This window comes from Syngnathus scovelli, chromosome 19, assembly GCF_024217435.2.
Source record: "Syngnathus scovelli strain Florida chromosome 19, RoL_Ssco_1.2, whole genome shotgun sequence".
In the NCBI taxonomy this organism is placed as follows: Eukaryota; Metazoa; Chordata; class Actinopteri; order Syngnathiformes; family Syngnathidae; genus Syngnathus; species Syngnathus scovelli.
The window spans coordinates 3,590,655-3,610,922 of record NC_090865.1 but is presented as its reverse complement, the minus strand read 5'-3'; the positions used below and the strand labels follow the sequence as shown (position 1 = coordinate 3,610,922).

The following is a 20,268-nucleotide window of genomic DNA, read 5'->3' as shown; positions in this document are numbered from 1 at the left end:
CCTCTAACCCTAGCCCTGGCTCTAGCTCTAACCCTAGCTCTAGCACTACCTCTAACCCTAACCCTGGCTCTAGCTCTAACCCTAGCTCTAACCCTAGCTCTAACCCTAACCCTAGCTCTAACCCTAACCCTAACCCTTGCTCTAGCTCTAACCCTAACCCTAGCTCTAGCACTAGCTCTAACCCTAACCCTAGCCCTAGCTCTGACACTAACCCTAACCCTAGCTCTAACCCTAACCCTACATCTAACCCTAACCCTAGCCCTAGCTCTGACACTAACCCTAACCCTAGGTCTAGCTCTAGCTCTAACCCTAACCCTAACCCTAGCCCTAGCTCTAGCTCTAACCCTAACCCTAACCCTAACTCTAACCCTAACCCTAGCTCTAGCTCTAGCACTAGCTCTAACCCTAACCCTAGCCCTAGCTCGAGCTCTAACACTAGCTCTAACCCTAGCTCTAGCTCTAACCCTAACCCTAGCTCTAACCCTAACCCAAGCTCTAACCCTAGCTCTAGCTCTAACCCTAAACCTAGCTCTAACCCTAGCTCTAGCTCTAACCCTAACCCTGGCTCTAGCTCTAACCCTAGCTCTAACCCTAGCTCTAACCCTAACCCTAACCCTAGCTCTAACCCTAACCCTAACCCTAGCTCTAGCTCTAACCCTAGCTCTAGCTCTAACCCTAGTTCTAACCCTAACCCTAACCCTAGCTGTAACCCTAACCCTACATCTAACCCTAACCCTAGCTCTGACACTAACCCTAACCCTAGCTCTAACCCTAACCCTACATCTAACCCTAACCCTAGCCCTAGCTCTGACACTAACCCTAACCCTAGGTCTAGCTCTAGCTCTAACCCTAACCCTAACCCTAGCCCTAGCTCTAGCTCTAACCCTAACCCTAACCCTAACCCTAACCCTAACTCTAACCCTAACCCTAGCTCTAGCTCTAGCACTAGCTCTAACCCTAACCCTAGCCCTAGCTCTAGCTCTAACACTAGCTCTAACCCTAGCTCTAGCTCTAACCCTAACCCTAGCTCTAACCCTAACCCTAGCTCTAACCCTAGCTCTAGCTCTAACCCTAACCCTAGCTCTAACCCTAGCTCTAGCTCTAACCCTAACCCTAGCTCTAACACTAACCCTAACTCTAGCTCTAGCTCTAACCCTAACCATAACCCTAGCTCTAGCTCTAACCCTAACCCTAACCCTAGCTCTAGCTCTAACCCTAACCCTAACCCTAGCCCTAGCTCTAGCTCTAACCCTAACCCTAACCCTAGCTCTAGCTCTAGCTCTAACCCTAACCCTAGCTCTAGCTCTAGCTCTAGCTCTAGCTCTAACCCTAACCCTAGCTCTAACCCTAACCCTAGCTCTAACCCTAGCACTAACCCTAGCTCTAACAACCCTAACGCTAGCTCTAGCCCTAGCTCTAACCCTAACCCTAGCTCTAACCCTAACCTTAGCTCTAACCCTAACCCCAGTTCTAACCCTAGCTCTAACCCTAACCCTAGCTGTAACAACCCTAGGTCTAGCTCTAGCTCTAACCCTAACCCTAGCCCTAGCTCTAGCTCTAAGCCTAACCCTAACTCTAACCCTAACCCTAACCCTAGCTCTAGCACAAGCTCTAACCCTAAGCCTAGCCCTAGCTTTAGCTCTAGCTCTAACACTAGCTCTAACCCTAGCTCTAGCTCTAACCCTAACCCTAGCTCTAACCCTAGCTCTAACCCTAGCTTTAGCTCTAACCCTAACCCTAGCTCTAACCCTAGCTCTAGCTTTAACCCTAACCCTAGCTCTAACACTAACCCTAGCTCTAGCTCTAACCCTAACCATAACCCTAGCTCTAGCTCTAGCTCTAACCCTAACCCTAGCTCTAGCTCTAGCTCTAGCACTAGCTCTAACACCAACCCTAACCCTAGCTCTAACCCTAGCTCTAGCTCTAACCCTAACCCTAGCCCTAACCCTAGCTCTATCTCTAACCCTAGCTCTAGCACTAGCTCTAACCCTAACCCTAGCTCTAACCCTAGCTCTAGCTCTAACCCTAACCCTAGCTCTAACCCTAGCTCTAACCCTAGCACTAACCCTAGCTCTAACAACCCTAACGCTAGCCCTAGCCCTAGCTCTAACCCTAACCCTAGCTCTAACCCTAACCTTAGCTCTAACCCTAACCCCAGTTCTAACCCTAGCTCTAACCCTAGCTGTAACAACCCTAGCTCTAGCTCTAACCCTAGCACCAACCCTAGCTCTAACAACCCTAACCCTAGCTCTAGCCCTAGCTCTAACCCTAACCCTAGCTCTAACCCTAACCTTAGCTCTAGTCAAGTTTATTTGTATAGCCCTAAATCACAAACAGTCTCAAAGGGCTTCACATAGCCAAAATTGACAATTATTCTCAACGCATCCCCTGATCATAAACTCTAACCCTAACCCTAGCTCTAACCATAACCCTAGCCCTAACCCTAACGCTAGCTCTAACAACCCTAACCCTAGTCTAACCCTAACCTTAGCTCTAACCCTAACAACCTTGCTCTAACTCTAATCCTACTTCTAACCTAACCGTAGCTCTAAACCTACCTAAGGAGGTGTATGGTAACCTTTAGCTCCGTGTTGCAAATTTTCTATGATAAAATTTTTGGGTCCCACTGAGATTCGAACCCGGGTCACTGGGGTGAGAGCCCAGCGCACTAACCGCTACACTATGGAAGCCTCGCCTGTGTTTCATAGAAAATATATGGTCTTGTGGAGTAGCTGACAAGCGAATAGATCCCCCAAAGTTTTTTTGCGCCACGTTTTTTTTAGTTTTTCCTTGCTCTCTTGGGAGCTTAAGATCAGGGGATGCTTTGAGAATAATTGTCAATTATATATATATATATATATATATGCATGTCGATTTAGGATTTACCAAGGAAAGAAAGGAGCAGTCACTGAAACACCACTTCTTTTATCCGCATTTTCTCCAAGCTAACGACTAACTTTAGTGCATGAAGGGATGCGTCATTATGCAAACGGAGATTATGCTTCTCTTTGGGTAATCTTGATGTTATAAATTAAAGTCCCGATGATCGTGAGCAGCAGGGGGGGCCCCATTTCAACCCCTTACACTGAGTGCCAAGCAGGGAAGAAATGGGTACCATTGTTATGATGGTCACTGGTATGACCCGGCTGGGGGTTTGAACCCCCAACCTCCCAAACTCAGGGCGGACACTCTCCTCTTAGGCCACTGAGCTGGTAAACACTTGTATCGTAGTATAACACTTGTAGTCGTTTTTAAATAACGTGTATGCATATATACGCCTAAATATTGTTATCCAATATATCTACTGCAATTTCACATTAGATTGCTGGTTTGAAATGTACTTATATTATTATTATTATTTTAATAAACCTTAAAACCTGTTGAAACTTGTCTGGTGTTTTATTCTCTTGGGCATGAAAACAAAAATCTGACATTTGGTTAACTGCTTTATATGACAATATGTATATGTGTTTTACGTTGTGTAACGTGTTGGTGTCCCCCAAAATAAAGAGCAAGTCGTCAAATACACATTCTTGACACGTACAAAAAATGCATAAAGTTATTAGGTACACTAGGAATAAAATGGTGGTGTACCTAATGGAGTGTCTGAGTGACGTCACAGATCAAACAGCCAATCAGAAAGTGGAGGTGAGGGCGGGTGTGGCTCTTTTCACTTGTGCAATTAACCCTTTATTTATTTATTTATTCATTTTTTTTACCTCGTGGAGTATACCTACACATTTTGTCATATAAAGCAGTTAACCAACTGTCTAATTTTTATGTTTTAATTGGCGAATATAAAAACAAGGAATACAACACCAGACACATTTTAACATAAATGTTTATTAAAAATAATAATATTAAAAGTAAATTTCAAACCAGCAATCCAGTGTGAAATTGCAGTAGATATATTTGATAACAATATTTAGGCATATATATGCATACACGTTATTTAAAAACTACTATAAGGGTTATAAAATCAAGATTACCCAAAGAGAAGCATAACCTCCCCGTTGTTGCATAACGGCGCATGCAATAAAGTTAGCCGTTAGCTTGGAGAAAACGTGCATCAAAGAAGTGGTGTTTCAGTGAGTGCTTCTTTCTTTCCTTAGCAAATCGTAAATCGACATTCTGGCTTACATAGTCCACGCCAGGAGGGAGACGCAACACGTTCAGTGACTGATCCGTTGATGCACGGGAAGAAAGGCAGTTCACCCATTGACTCGTTCGGGAACGGGAAAGTCAGGATTCGATCCGTTCTTGCGATGAACTGGAAATGCAAATCACTGACTCGTTCACTCACAGATTCGTTCAATTGTGAATGGGAAATGCAATTCATGACTCGTTCGTGAACGGGAAGTTGTCATTTTCTTCTTCGTTTTGTTTTACGGCGGGGTGGCACCAGCTTCAATGCGCATTACTGACACCTACTGGTTGAAGTCATATGACCTGAAAAAAGAATGAATCACCTTAGGAAGTGATTCGTTCACTCTCGTTCCATGAAAAGATTTGTTGTTTTGAAGGAATCATTCACTCACGAGCCAACACTAGTTAGCAATTTATCATCATTCATTAAACTTGACCTTTGCTGTCACTGACTTTTTCCTCTCTTTTCATTTTATTTTCACACAATTAAACTGCAGGAGTGAGCTAAAAATTGTAAAAGGGAATATTTTGTTGTTTTGGTGATGAATAACAGCCAATCTGTGTCTCCGCTGGGTAAACATGTCTGACATTCTGCTTTTGACCTTCTCCCACCTTCTCTCTTAGCTGGCTTGTGCTTATGTGACAGAAGAGCACTTATTAGTGTTTAACAGTCCTTGTTAGGTCAAAACAAACTACAATTTGCATGTCTCACGGCCAATTTTGTACTTGAGGTGAAATTGTGATGAACAGGAGTGGCTGTACATTTTTTCTATTCAAACAATATTGTCAGGAAAGAACCCCACTCATTGGTCCAGCTCGCTTGTGACCTTTAACCCGTATAGAAAATTGATGGATCCAATTGATCCTCATTTGCTGGAATTAAAAAAAACACACGATCCTCCTTTCCTACCTCAGCTTTGATTCCAGAGGTGGGAATTAAGCGACATGCATCGCCATGGCGATCCCGTGCATAAATGCATTCTGATGATGAGCAAACATTGGCCTCCTTTGGCCCTCATTATGCAAATGAGGAATTGTCTTTTCAGGAGGGCTGGGGTGATTTGTTTCAAGGGGAATCCGCCGCAGCCTGGCAGTCATATGCTGTTGATTAACACGCTAATGGACAGCCAGCCGAGTGGGGTGAAGTCATTTCATACCAATCACTATTCATTACCTAATGAGAAATGATGACTCGGGGGCGCTCTCCACCACAAAAGGCAAAGTTGATCAATCGTACTATCATTACTTACCTCTTTAAATTCCAAACCTGTAATTAGGAGACGCAGCCAAAAAGGGGTTGTAGCTCTTTATTCGCAGACTGGCCGTCATCTATCAAAAGCTAAGCAGATTTTTATTACGCGGCGATGTGGAATCAAACAAAAAACTTGAAATAAGATATTTTTGTGCACAGGTTGACTTCCAGGTCACACACGTTTGATAAAAAGCTGTTTTACATGCATCAAGAATTTAATAATAAATAAATAGTATCCCCAAAAGAGTCGATTTGACCTCATTTTCCACAGCTGTTAAGCACTGCATTAATTTGAGTAAAAATTAAGAATAAAATTAAATTTAAAAGATCATTCCAAGTTTACTACATCATATGCAATTGATTGTAAACGACTTGAAGCAATTGAAGTAAATGGAGCTGGTTGCAGTAATAAATACATCTTCAAAATGATCATCAAAATTTACATGTAATACTTTGCATGCCATATTATGATTATGAAGTAGATGTTTTTAGCAGACCCCCCCCTCAACAAGCCCCCAATATATCCCACATACGGTCCAGTAACGCCGCTCGAAGGCATCCATCGTGTAAACATCCCGTTTGACATGATCTTGCTTTCCCGTCACGCTGTTGACTCATCACTTACTGAACAGGTGCTGTTTGAATAGAAGGCACACACAAACACACACACACATAGAATTTAGTGGAGGATGCATCCAATGATTAGTAAAACATGCAGGCAAGCTTGCTAAAAAATCTCACGCTGTTTACAGATGACTACAATTAGAGTCCGTGCTGCATTATTAACGCTTCTCATGTCCTTTAAAAAAAAAAAATACTTGGGAAAACAGTCATCCAGTTACTCCATTAATATTCACACCTCCCAGTGTGAAGGTATTTGAAGTATCAGACGCGGAATGCATTTCTACGCCGCCTTCCCGATGAAAAATGCATCAGCTTCGATCGCCCTCGCCGTTGCAAATCTCGCGTAAGGTTAGCCCCGGCGAACAAAACGTTGTCTTTTTATTCCCCTCGCTCTCCTGGCTTTGTCTTACCTGCGTGCCATTAAAAAGCCCAACGCATCAAACACGCCGGCGCCGCTCGGGAGGCTTTTCCTTTCAATTAAAACTGACCCTGACCGTTTCTGTCGGGCCTCCTGCTCTCATCAAGTACAACTGGAAGCTCCAAGTTATTACTTGCTCTCCAATGAGCTTCTAACTCTCGCTTGGCACAACTTTAAGAAGAAAGTGAAATGATAACGAAGGAGTATGACGAACTGGGCCTCCCACAAATAGATTGCAAGGTTGATTCAAAGATTTCATCCCATCAAATCTTTTGTCTTAACTATCTGCAAGAGACAATTCACATCTGCAAGCTATTAAATGGGTCAGTAAGTTAGTAAATTAGCCCCTATGACTTTTTATTAATAGACTTCCCATCGAGAGCGGTGTAGGGGGTTGATATAACTGAAAAGGATGAATAGCCGTCTTCTCGATTCAATTTTGAACTTTAATCAAATTGCCAATTAACTGTATTAACATGGGAGGCTTCATGTTTCGAATTGATGGATCCCAGTTGCTCCTCGCCGCGTCTTAATGAAACCGAACGGGGAGGGAGGAGGAGCCTAGCGAGAACGACCTTCGGCTCTTGATGCGCTAATTAACTCGCTGTTATGCTTTGAGGATCAATTATTCAGCGCAGGTGAGTATTGCGTCATTATTACAACGAAACGTCAGTGCATCCATGCAGCTAGTCGGAATTGAGTGCCGTACCCCCCCCCCCCCCCCCCTTTCCCCGAAAAGCACACCATATGCACTTGTGACTGAGTGGATAATCCCAAATTATACGGGGATCAAGGTTAATCTGTGGTTAAAAAATGAAATGGATTCAGAAGCTATCAAGAATCAAATCTCTCGTCTGGCATGTTTTGCAAGTCCCATTTTAACAATCAGCACCACGGCTAGTTCACCTTTTCTCATGTCGCCTCTCTTTGGTATGATAGAAAGCAGACCTTTGTAAGGATCAACTATCATTACATGGGATGAGCATTTCTTTGCATGCTGGGATCTTTGAGGATTACAGGAGGATTACTTCTTTCATATTTTCAAACCCTCTGTGGGCCAGATCCACTTTATCTTTTACCATCCAGCAGTTATTGCTAAGATAGTGGTTAACCTTCCCCAGACAGTTTGTCCCTCAGAGGATCAGTGCATCCTTTTGTGACGTTATTCTTGCTACTTCTGTATTTTTTTTTATGTGTTTTTTATGTAAATATAAATAATCAAAATATTTTTTTTTAATTTTTAAACTTGGTGTTTTTTATGTAAATATAAATAATCATTTTTTTTTTTAAACTTGTAATGTTTTTATGTAAATATAAATAATCAAAAAATATATATTTTTATTTTAAACTTGTAGTGTTATTAATGTAAATATAAATAATCAAAATATATTTTTAAAAATTTTATACTTGTAGTGTTTTTATGTAAATATAAATAATCAAAATATTTTTTTTAAACTTGTAGTGATTTTTTTGCATTCGGCTTTCTCACTATAATAGTCAAAAGTATCAGAAGAAAAAAACTTTTTAATATTGACTATGCCTTTGAGTCTCAACTTTTATTACATTAAAGTCCAAATCCAAAAGTACCTTAATCATTATTATTTCATATTATTGTTTCTGGCCAGATTAAAGAATTTCTTCCATTTTTGTGAAAGTGCTTTTGAACTAATCCTTTCTCCATGCTTATTACACACAATTATATCCATTTTCTCATCTCACTCTGAGACAGGAAGCAATTAAGTGCATTACCCAAGGCGTTTTACTTTTTTCCACCCCTTTTTTCTTGAACCTGCCTTTGTTCAACATGGCATTTACCATCCATCTCCCTGTCCAGGGCGCTGCCTCTTAGTAAGGCTCCCTCTCGTCTTCTTGACAGGACGTCACCCCCCCTCGCCCCCCCAACAAATGTATCTGCTTTCAGCATCCACTGACCTCTGCAGCCACACGTACGCACAACCTCGGCTGAGAAATGATACGCATGTGACTGCTCAAGTGTGCTCGCCAACAATGCTAACAAAATTGGCAGCTATCGTCCAAATCATTTTTTTTTCCTCGCTTTTATCCAGCGCCAGGGGAAAGAGGGGGGAAAAAAGGCTTGTTCACCTTGAGGGGGGAAAAAGGTGAACGAAAAAGTTCTGAGTGCTCTATTTAAGCAGTTGCAATGATGAATGGATTTGAGGTTTTAGCCTTGTCAATCTTCCCCCACCCAAAAATGTCTTTACAGCAGAGGGAGAATATTTTATGGCCTGCATGGAGTCTCATCACATGAATGCTAAAAGTCGCTCGTCTTCTCATTATTACAAATATGCAAAACGTGCAAGTCTGCTCTCAGAAAGAAATGACACTAGAATGGATTGCTTTTGAATTCCAGATTCTGGGGGTCAACGATGTGATCTTTAAAAAAAAGGCTTTTGTTTACTTTTATTCAATCGCATTATAGTGCAACATCTAACCATAGTTCATCCAAATTTCGCATCACAGCATCATCGGAAATGAAGCCAATTAACATGAGTGTAGCTAATCATTTAAAAGCTAATGTCTGTATAGAGCTGTTAGCAACTTCAAGCTCTGATGCTTTCATGCAGTTGTAATCACTGACTTCCTTTATTAATGACGCACAGCCAAAATACCGCTAAGGGACTTTTTCGTTTCTTTATGACAGCATGAGCGACGCTTTAATCGACAAATGCATTTGATGCCAAGATTTTTTTTCTCCCCCCCCTGTTAGCTCTCACAAACGTGCTGTAAACAAGAACACAGCTCTTATTGGCTTCTTGATGCAAAGTGAAGGTGACCAAGCAATTTCTGCTAACTTGCAACAAATCAAATGCATTACTCCCGTGTAAGTGGCTACTCCCTCATCAGTTTTCCCACAATGGAAGAGGTGTCTTTCTGCTGCGGGGGAAAAAAATGAGCTCTATTGATCCTATGAGGGGGTAAAGGGACTCCAGGCTTACTTGGCTCATGCCTTCCAAATGCAGTGATAGATGGATGAGAGCGAGCGCCCCACAATCAGATTGGCTATGGATTGTTGTGGACTGAATGGATCGCTCTTGGCTTCTCCCCAACCTGGAAGTCATAAATTGGTGCAGTTGAAACGGGGCGCCAACGGGGGGATTGTTGCTCTGATTGGTTTACTGCGCATGTCAAGTCATTGTTGTCCCGCAAGAGAGCTTCTTAATCCAATTGACGGGAGTTAAAGGATGTGACGAATCTAGCCTCCCTGGGCAAAATGGAAACAAGCATGTACTGCACCTGCTGATGTGCAATGTCACATTGTACCACAAGGTGGCCATGTGTGAATCCATCTCACCTGTCACTTTTAATGGCACACAAGGTGAGAACGTGCAAACAGCTGACCTCTTTCAATGTGACAAAAGTGCCAAGTATACTTAACTATAGTTATCTCACTAGATATCTGATATCACACATATCACACACGTCGATCTGTGTGTGATCGCCATGTGATATCACACTGGACCTGTTTCTCAATGACAGTGTTAGCCCAAAATATATTTGACTAATATTTAACAAAATGAGGTGCAATGAGGAGTAAATGTCACCCACTTCTCAGGTTGCCTTGGAGAATAAACCACAAAGCAAAAGTGTTGCAGCATGCGGCTCTGCTCTGGTCCTGGTGAGCATCTTCACCGGTTGCTCTATGTTGCAGGAAACAGGTCCTTTGGCCCCATCTAGTGGACAAAAGCAGGAAGAAATACACATGTTGAAATTTTTTTTTCCAAATATTTGTACGTGTACGCTGTCGCCGTCTTCTGGTCAGTTAGTGAAATGCGTCGGTGACAACTTCTGGGAACCCCAAACAAATACTGAGCCATTTTTTTTCCATTTGTATATTCTATTTTTCTTATGGGAATAAGAATTGAAAATCAAACTTTTGTTACACTTTTCTTAACTTGTTACAGATAAGAAAAATCAAGCTTTATTTCAAGTTTGCCGTATCAATTTTCAGTTTGTCTTTTTCCCCTCTTTGCATTAATAAATAACATGAGCCTGCTCATATTTTGCATGATACCAAAGGTTGATCTTACTGCCACGCTTCAGCAGGTTCTAGGAAGTAAACTCTATTTTTCTATGGGAAAATCCAGCCCTTTGTTGACCTTAAAAATATAATGAGCCTTACAGTTATTTATAGAATAATTTTAATCTGCAACATGTATGTGATTATTTTAGTTTTTTAACTTGATGCACTCTAATTTTGCTGTTTTTTTTGGTGCAAAGTGTGTAAAGTATGCTCCTCACCACTCCCCATAAGAAAGGAAACAAGCAAGCTGTTATGATCACTATTTTATTTTTTTTTTGGTTTTACATTCCTACACACTTGACGATAAAACTCAAACAGCAAAATACTTTTGCGTTGCTGAACCTATGCCAAAAATTCATTGGATTTTTTTTCAGTTGATCTGGTTAATCATATCAGTTTCGCTCTGTCACCGTTTTGTTGAAAGAGTCTGGGGAGAAGTAAACACTTTCAAAACTGTGAGGAATTTGAATCTTATCACTATTCAAATATACAGTACCAGCATGTGATATTTGGCAGCAGTCAAAATATGTTTTTCAACTCTTTTCATGAAAATAAAAACAATTCTAGAATCATAAAAAAAACACTAATTTATATCATCAATTCAACAATTCCATTTATAATATGCAGTGGTCACATAAAAAAACAAAACGACAAATGTTTGATATCTTCTCTATCCATGATGAAAATGTTGGAGAATGCAGAGCAAGATATTTCTCTTGTGGCCTACCCCCTGACAGATATCTCTTATCAGCATCGGCGTACCACAGGGTGGTATAAAAAGACCAGCACAACGTTTGGAAGGGCAGAATTTACAGTACATGAAATATACAGTAAGAGACCACGATGGAGAAAAAAACGATGTTTGTCCTCTGGCTATGCTTCATCTTCATAAGCTCCAGTGAGGTAAGAGCATTTTGCACATTTTTATAGCCAAGCAATTATTCATTATTATTTATTATTATTATTATTATTATTTTTATTAATAATATTTAACATTATATTTGTCATTCCATAAGTATCTGTGTCTGAAAAGCAAAGCGTGTAGAGTCTCTGTCATTTTAATGCAGAGATTTGATCTATCACAAAATGATCCTCAATTTTATTAAGTCAAAAATCATTCAATTCCCTAACAGTATTGAGGATTATATTCCACCTCCAAATTTATGATTTAAACTAGCATATTCCATGTAAAAAAAAAAAATCTGAAAGAATAACGTAACACACAGAGTCTATATCCGTGTGTGTTTTTATCCGCCAAGCAATATGCAAAGTGTGGTTCATGTGTTCATGCCTTTAGCAGCCAGAAGGAAGAGCAGGTGCTTGACCTTTGCATGATATGACCATGAATGATTTGCCTCTGGAACACAGAAACTCATTATTATTCCGCCACCTTTTATCTCATGCCTTCACGCAGACACGAATTGAGTGACACGGAAAGAACAATAACGGGAAATGTCAATCGCTGGCGGGGTATCAGCTGACAATTAGATTTTCTTTTTTTTTTAATGAAAATTTTACCAATGTGTATTTTGGTAGGGGCAAAGCGTGACCGCATGTTCATCATGTACAAGTGAAACAAGCCCGACTGACGGTTCTTCTCAGTCGACGGCGACCATGCCGAGCCGTTCCTCCGCTGGTGACCTCGCGCTTGGTGCATCAACTGCAGCATCGCAACCTCATTTGTTCATCACACCAGAGCAGCCTACAGCCTCCTCCGAAACAACCTCCAGCAGCCAAGTGCCAGCTTCCACCGCAAAACCGTTACAATCTCAGAGTCCGACCACCTCAGCCAGAAAATCGACCACAACAATAAAAGCAGGGACAAATTCTTTGTTTGAATTATCCAGTCCAATGCTATTGTGCATAATGGCCATTTTAATTTGCAATGCATAAAATGCAAGACCACCAGACTCTTGTAGCGGTCTCATATTGCAAAAAATATTTATTGTAATGGAATTTGATATTTTTGGGCGGATTTCTACTCAGCAGGATTAAAATATTGGAGTGGGATATTTTACTTTCTTGAAACAAATAAACATGCCTGTATTAAAACTGGTATTATTATTATGTATAATATTTTGTTTGCATCCAAGCTTCCTGCAAGGGTTGGTGGGAATGAAGTTTTGCATTTGTGGTCCATAACCCGGATGGGAACCAAGAACCGCCTTCCGAAAAGCGGTATCGAGTTCACAATCTTAAAGACTTCAGAAAGGAGAACAAGTGGAATTTCGGGGGGCAGTATTTTTGTCAATATTGCCAAGATGGAGAAAGAAATGGCTGACCTGCCAAAAGGAAGACTTCAAGTGAAGATGTTGAGGATCAGAAAAGATTTTCACAGTCCCTCCAAGAGGAAATCATTTTGCAATATGAAGTATATCGTCCCGGGTTTCTTTTCGCTGGCTCTGCTGGAATTTTTCTTTGTGCAGGTAAAAGTTAATATCTTAAAAGCTTACATTATTTCAATACATTTAAACTAAGATTTTTTTTGTTTCCATTTATGATTTTTTTTTATTACACAGAGCATTCTACAAGCTACAACGCCATTCATGAATGAAACATCTCTTACAACCGGGCCTTTGAATCAAACCATCAACACCACCACCATCTTGGTTTCTAATAGCATGACCGCAACAATCCAACCTGTGACCACCAAGGGTGTCTCCATGACAACCAACGCACAACGTCACCTGTCCGCCTCCTCCGGTTTGCTCATTGGATTGTTTGCCTTCCGGGGATTTTGCCTTTGAGCTTCTTGTTAGTTCAAGGTGTTATTCTGCTGTCTTTATCTTGAATAACTAACCAAAATATCCATCTAACAAATTTAAAAAAAAAGTATTCGCTAGCATATTTGTTTTTTTATTTTGAAAAACTTTTGGCAACTAGAGTGCTACAACGAAGTGACAGTTTTAAAGCCCCTGTTGAGTTCAAATATTAACTTTTTTTTTTTTAAAAATATGTATCCGTCACGACTAGGTAAGCCAATGAGGAAATCTGAAGATAGATATGTCTCAAATCATTATAGATCAATTTCTTCCTGCTCATGCTCCGATGTGTCACCTGATATGAATTCCCAAGATTGTAAAACACAACAGTAATGTTCCTTCAAGGAAGAGGAAAAGAATTGTGTGGAAAAAAAACAACAACAATAAAATGGTTGAATCACGCCATGTTGTTATATCAAATGGTGCCATTTCGACCTGCCATATGTATATTGATCAGGTAATATTTAAACATTTGACACCGCTTCTGTTTTTTCCCCCAAATACAACAAACAAAAGAGGGGATGTTCACGACTAGTTCGTATTTCTTCAGACACAAGCAGAAGCGGTGGAGCAATGTGTGTGTGTGTGGTTTGCACAGTGCCCAGGGGCTACTTCCAACAAAGGGAGGAACAATGCAAGTGTAAAAAACATTCATATGTTGCTTAGTATGAGCCTGTTGATTACAAGAAGAGGAAACTTTTTTGGGAGGAAACAGTAAGATGATTTTCTGTTTGGTACACTTTTTTTTTTTTTTTTTTTCCAAAACCACCAAACCTTAGTACTTTCTGAAAACTGAGCTTGAGGCTATCACTAACTTATATTACGGTGCAGGACAAGGACATTAAAACCAGTCTGTCAATTATACACCATAAGTGGATAAAGTATTTGTAAAAGGAACAACCACCACCCCAAAAAAAAAAAAAAAAAAAAAATCATGCATCACAATTACATTTATCTAGAATGTTTATTGTAATCGTTCTCACGGGTATCAAAAGCGAAAATATGACGGAATTTTTTGTATGGAATGTTCCATCAAATATATTCAAAGGCAATATTTGATCAGCAAAATTCTCTCTCACCCCACACAACTTCCTGGAACCAAGGTCAGAGCATAAAAAGTGAGCCATAAATTGACTCCTACCCAAATAGATGACGCTCTTCTATAAAAGCAAGACCAGACAAGGTCCAGTCAGTGAGCACTGAAGAAGAATTGGACCTTCCTGTGAAGTGATTATTTTGGGGACATCTCTAAACCTCGTCTTGACATCATGAAGAATTTGATTGTGGGATTTTGCATTGTGGCACTCCTGGCAAGGGTACGATTTTTTTTTTTCTATTTATCTACTTCAACGTAACTCTATTGTTTACTGAAGTTTTATTATGACAAAAAAAACGAGAAAAAAATCTAGAAAGTTAGATTTATTGAATAATTTGAATATAGCTACTATATTTAAAATAAAAATACAAGCTAAAAAAAATATAATAATAATTGCTTTCATTGGTACTTACAGAACCCATAAGCCAACTTGAACACATTTAATTTATTATGTCCCACGTTGCTTATAAATTTAAACAATAATTTATTTAAAAAAACATGTTACAGTATTTTGGTGAGAAATTATTATTATTATTATTATTTCTCTTTTTTTTGTTTTTAAACTCTATAAGCTCTGTTTACCATATAGTGTTGGCTTAAGAAACATCCGCAATAACAGGTCATCAAAAACATTTTCTTTCTTTATCTAACATTGTTGAACAGGTTCAAGTCACAATGACTCAGACCACACCCAACGCTAACACGAATACCCCAACGCAAACCCAATCCAGTCCAGCTACAATGTCATCGGCTGTGACAAGCTCCATGACAACCTCCAAGACAAACACTGGATCTTCTGTCACGACCTCCATGGCATACACCGGATCTTCTGTCGCGACCTCCACGGCAACCACCCGACCTCCTGTTGCGACCTCCATGGCAACCACCCGACCTCCTGTCGCGACCTCCACGGCAACCACCCGACCTCCTGTCGCGACCTCCATGGCAACCACCCGACCTCCTGTCGCGACCTCCATGGCAACCACCCGACCTCCTGTCGCGACCTCCATGGCAACCACCCGACCTCCTGTCGCGACCTCCATGGCAACCACCCGACCTCCTGTCGCGACCTCCATGGCAACCACCCGACCTCCTGTCATGACCTCCATGGCAACCACTGGACCTCCTGTCATGACCTCCATGGCAACCACCGGACCTCCTGACATGACCTCCATGGCAACCACCGAATCGACTCCTGACATGACCTCTATGGCAACAACAATGTCTTCTACTGTCACCACCACAACAACGACGACTTCAGCCACAACACCAACCAAAACAACCACGCACAATCGGGGAAGTGGAGTAGTACGTTCGCTGCAGTTGCTCGGGGTCTCACTCTTTCTTAGTGTCGTTTGCACATGAACAATCAAAAAGCAAAATTTGCCAAAATGACTTAATCACATGATTTATTGTTTGGATATAATAGCTGATTTTATTTTTAAACATGTCACACTCGGCCATATTGATTTTTTTGTGTGTCTGCTCTATTTCATTGCACTTGTGGTACAAAGATGATTAAACAATTTAGATTCTGATTACATTTATGTGAGTTTTGATATGATATTAGAAATTATATAAATGCTCTTGTTTATAAATATGTAACATTTGCGCAGTGTTTTCTTTTTGTTTTGGTATAGTTGTGAATTGCAATAACCCCAAACTATTACATACAACATTTAACAAAGTTTTACACTCGATAAAATGCAGTGGTCACATAAACAAACAAAACAACAAATGTTTGATATCTTCTCTATCCATGTTGAAAATGTTGGAGAATGCAGAGCAAGATATTTCTCTTGCGGCCTACCCCCTGATGAATATCTCTTATCAGCATCGGCGTACCACAGGGTGGTATAGAAAGACCAGCGCAACGTTGGAAGGGCAAAATTTACAGTACATGAAATATACAGTAAGAGACCACATTGGAGAAAACAACAATGTCTGTCCTCTGGCTATGCTTCATCTTCATAAGCTCCAGTGAGGTAAGAGCATTTTGCACATTTTTATAGCCAAGCAATTATTCATTATTATTTTTTATTATTATTTTTTATTATTAATAATATTTAACATTATATTTGTCATTCCATAAGTATCTGTGTCTGAAAAGCAAAGCGTGGAGAGTCTGTCATTTTGATCCAGATATTTGATCCATCACAAAATGATCCTCAATTTTATTAAGTCAAAAATCATTCAATTCCCAAACACCACCCGACCTCCTGTCGCGACCTCCATGACAACCACCCGACCTCCTGTCGCGACCTCCATGACAACCACCCGACCTCCTGTCGCGACCTCCATGGCAACCACCCGACCTCCTGTCGTGACCTCCATGGCAACCACCCGACCTCCTGTCATGACCTCCATGGCAACCACCGAATCTCCTCCTGACATGACCTCTATGGCAACCACTGAATCTCCTCCCGAAATGACCTCCACGGCAACAACAATGTCTTCTACTGTCACCACCACAACAACGACGACCTCAACCACAACGCCAACCAAAACAACCACGCACAATCGAAGAAGTGGAGTAGTACGTTCGCTGCAGTTGCTCGGGGTCTCGCTCTTTCTTAGTGTCGTTTGTATTTTTTTGTGTCTCTGCTCTATTTTATTAGACTTGTGGTACAAAGATGATTAAACAATTTAGATTCTGATTACATTTATGTGAGTTTTGATATGATATTAGAAATTATATAAATGCTCCTGTTTATAAATATATAACATTTGCGCAGTGTTTTCTTTTTGTTTTGTTATAGTTGTGAATTGCAAAATCCACAAACTATTACATACAACATTTAACAGTTTTACACACTCGATAAAATGGAATCAAAGCATCACTTGTCTTACCATAGCGGATAAACAATAGAATGGATCAGAAATATGTGGTCAGAAACTTACTTCCTTTACTGGAATTGAAATTAAAACAGAGACACTGCTCCATTGTGTATTTTTTTTTTTAATTGACATCTGCTCTACATAGATTGAATGTTGTTTTAGACTGAAACAAAAATGGAAACAATCACAATCACTTAAGAATCACCAAATATTTAATCTTCAGATCGACAGATGGCCAACAGAGCTTCTAAATGATATCCTTTGAAATGTTTCTGTTGAGACGGAAAATAGAATGCTTGTCAAATATCCATCAAAAATATAAACATGGATTTAATTTAATACATGCCAAACAAAAGTGATTTCAACAAATAATTTGGAAGAGAATTTCATATTCAATTCTGGTCATTTTAGACCCCGCCTCTCTTTTGTGTCAGCCAATCACCTCTCATTCTGCTTCAAGATTATTATAGACTAAGCCTGAGCCTTACCGTAGTGTTTATTGTTACCTAAGTGAGTTTTTGGTGCATACTGGTGACCAACCTGCAGGGTCGTGTAGAGAGAAGTTCCCGTCATTTTAAGAAACGCCACTCTGATACTTAGTAGATCTTCCTCACTGTGGGACACCATTATGCCTTGCACTACTGGTGCCTAGAAGAAAACAGAAATCCTCTTTACATAACACTCAACAATAAACCGAGTCAAATAAGGAAGTGGAAAGTAATTTAATTGAAAACAATAAAAAGCCTTACCTTCATGCCGGTTAATCTTTTGGCAAGGTACATGTCAGGGTTTTGAATGCACTCCACTGTTATGACACAAATAACTCGTCAACATTATATACTGCCGAAACATATCCATGACAACTAATACCTAGAACAGTCAAACCCAGACGAATATCCCCGGAGAATTTTTTCTCCAGAACTGGAATCACCATGTGTCCACTTTCCAGTTCCAGTCCCATCAGAACTGTCAGTAACGCAATGGTAAGTTATCACAAAACAACAAAAAAAATGTTTACATTGCTCACCTTTGTTAAGATGAGTTAAATCTCTCGATGTGAGAATATCAATCCAAGGAGCCGCATCAGCTTTTTTCTCGTTCAGTGATGCCAAAAGAGACTGCCAGAAATTAGTATCGCAAAATCATCTAGATTTATGTAGCTAGGTAACATTTAAATTTTTTTACCTCAATGTCTTTTTGAACAAAACCTGTGGCATCTTCTTTCTAATGGAGTAGGATGAAAAAAAAAATTCTAAATACATAAGTTCCATTTTTTAAGTCTAGTCCAGCTGTGCAACAGTAATACAGTAAATTTCGGACTATAAGCTGCTACTTTTTTCTCAAATTTTGAACCCTGATTCACAAATTTTAGCTGGTGCGGCTTATAGTCTGAAAATTACGGTAAGTAATCGACTTACATTGATCAGAGCTACTATGAGCTTAGCAAAGTCTCCACTGGTTTCTCCTTTTGCTTCCTTCTCCAGGTCCTTTTTATACACTGAAAAATAAATGAAGCAGTAACATAATTTTCATTTTAAAAATATACATTTGATTTAGTGGATATAAAGCAAGACTCGTGTGCTTACTTTCTTTATACGCAGCACTGATGTCCCGAAGCTCTTTGCTTGATCTTGTACACAGAATTTCCAGAAGTGTTTCCTCGTCTGTGCCTAAACCCTGAACATACAATTTATTGTCCTAAGTGTACATATTTGGAAGAGTGGAATAACAAAAACACACCGCCATGGCCTGTTGTAGGCGATAAGCCTCATGCTGCAGGGGAGGCATCATCAATTCCAACATGAGAGCTTCCAGATCTCCAGACAGAACTTTTTTCATGCCAGTTAACAAGTTCTGTATCAAAGAAAGCAAAAAGTAAAAGTCATTATGAGATCTAAACATTAATTAAATAAAATGGGACTTAAACTCGCGCCTTGCGGTACACCACTGGTAATACTGAAACTGAACTGAAACTCCCTCACTAAACAAAGGTGTGTTTGATCAGCAAATATTTACAAATGAGAGATCATCATTTGTATCATTGGAACTAAAACATTTCTAGATGATTCTTTACCTGTTGTGTTGTGTCTTTGTATATTTTGGCAATATGCTGCCTTTGAGCATTATTGCGATTTGTTAGGATTCGGACAAGAGGGGCAGCATCTGCGGAAACAACACATTGGTTGGAATTTTAAAAAAATAGAATACAACGCAACAGCATACCTTTCTTCTCCATTGCTTTTTGGATTTGAATGACATCTCTTTGTGGTTGGAAACCGGAGAAAGGTCGCACAGTTCCAAGGGTACCCCAGGACATTTTCTACATGACAAACAAATTCTGTTTTTTGTTATGAATGTTATATATCCAAAGTTTTAAATAGAAAAGAAAGTCATTCATTGCAATTTAGTGTTTCACATATAATATTCAAACCAAACCAGGAACAACAATAAGCACTAAAGAAAAAAACATGTGTACTTACATGAGACTTGTAGTACTCTCGATCCATCACGTTGTTTCAAATACCTAAAAAGGAAGTAAATAAATAGGATTTATTTTGTTTTTTACCTGTGATAGAATCCTGTGGCCCCGTTTGTTACAGCGCTGTGCAGTAGTGAACTACTTTTTTTTTTTTTTCTTTTCTTCTAACAACCTTAAGTTATCAGCCTCGTCCCACCCTGCCACACCTCCGGCACTCACCTGGGACGATCTACACATTTTCTATGACATTAAATGCATAGTACAGATTAATTTAGCTTAGAACCTGCTCATATCTACAATCAATTTACCTACCTTAGTTATTTTCTTAAAAAAAAAAAAATGTCAGCACAACCTAAAGAAAAAAAAAAGACTGAAAGCATTCTTAAGGAAATTTGATCTTTCTGAACCAGACTCCCTTGTACACCAGCACAAGCAGAAACCTGACACCTTTGTGGATATTAAAAACAAAAGCTGAGTAGCTCCGGAATATTTCCCAAATGCGTCGCAAGTCAATGTATAAAAGAGATTTTTTCAACTTGGTTTTTATTTGTCGTTGTTAGATTCAATAGGTTTGAAAAAATTCAGCATGAGGCACAAAAATGTACTGGATG

The 20,268-nt window shown here is 39.8% G+C and overlaps 2 protein-coding genes and 1 long non-coding RNA gene across 8 annotated transcripts; 2 read left to right on the top strand and 1 right to left on the bottom strand.

Annotated features, from left to right (window-relative positions):
- Positions 1–3,823: 3,823 nt before the first annotated feature.
- On the bottom strand, positions 3,824–20,259 carry anxa14 (annexin A14). 6 transcript variants are annotated; one of them, XR_007487769.2, is made up of 15 exons: positions 19,970–20,259; positions 19,659–19,897; positions 19,402–19,498; positions 19,253–19,341; positions 18,919–19,032; positions 18,765–18,855; positions 18,597–18,676; positions 18,364–18,402; positions 18,206–18,296; positions 18,049–18,144; positions 17,928–17,983; positions 17,719–17,826; positions 10,008–10,132; positions 9,398–9,509; positions 3,824–6,033 (listed from the first exon to the last, which is right to left on the bottom strand). XR_007487769.2 is itself a non-coding variant. In XM_049750631.2 (14 exons), exons 3-14 carry the CDS (start codon positions 19,683–19,685, stop codon positions 17,391–17,393), a joined length of 948 nt encoding a protein of 315 aa, XP_049606588.1. In that variant the 5' UTR covers positions 19,686–19,702; positions 19,745–19,897; positions 19,970–20,259; the 3' UTR covers positions 17,373–17,390. The 6 variants fall into 6 exon arrangements, 3 of the variants coding, with proteins under 3 accessions (XP_049606588.1, XP_049606591.1, XP_049606589.1); XR_011085784.1 differs by having other exon boundaries at positions 9,398–10,132; XR_007487770.2 differs by lacking the exon at positions 9,398–9,509.
- LOC137839701 (uncharacterized) lies at positions 11,202–13,645 on the top strand. The gene is made up of 3 exons (XR_011085785.1): positions 11,202–11,385; positions 12,019–12,908; positions 13,002–13,645. It is a non-coding gene; the product is annotated as an uncharacterized lncRNA (long non-coding RNA).
- Positions 14,392–15,878, top strand: LOC137839700 (uncharacterized). Its single transcript, XM_068648902.1, has 2 exons — positions 14,392–14,560; positions 15,004–15,878. The coding sequence occupies exons 1-2, from the start codon at positions 14,513–14,515 to the stop codon at positions 15,703–15,705; spliced, it is 750 nt and encodes a 249-aa protein (XP_068505003.1). The 5' UTR covers positions 14,392–14,512; the 3' UTR covers positions 15,706–15,878.
- Positions 20,260–20,268: the final 9 nt, after the last annotated feature.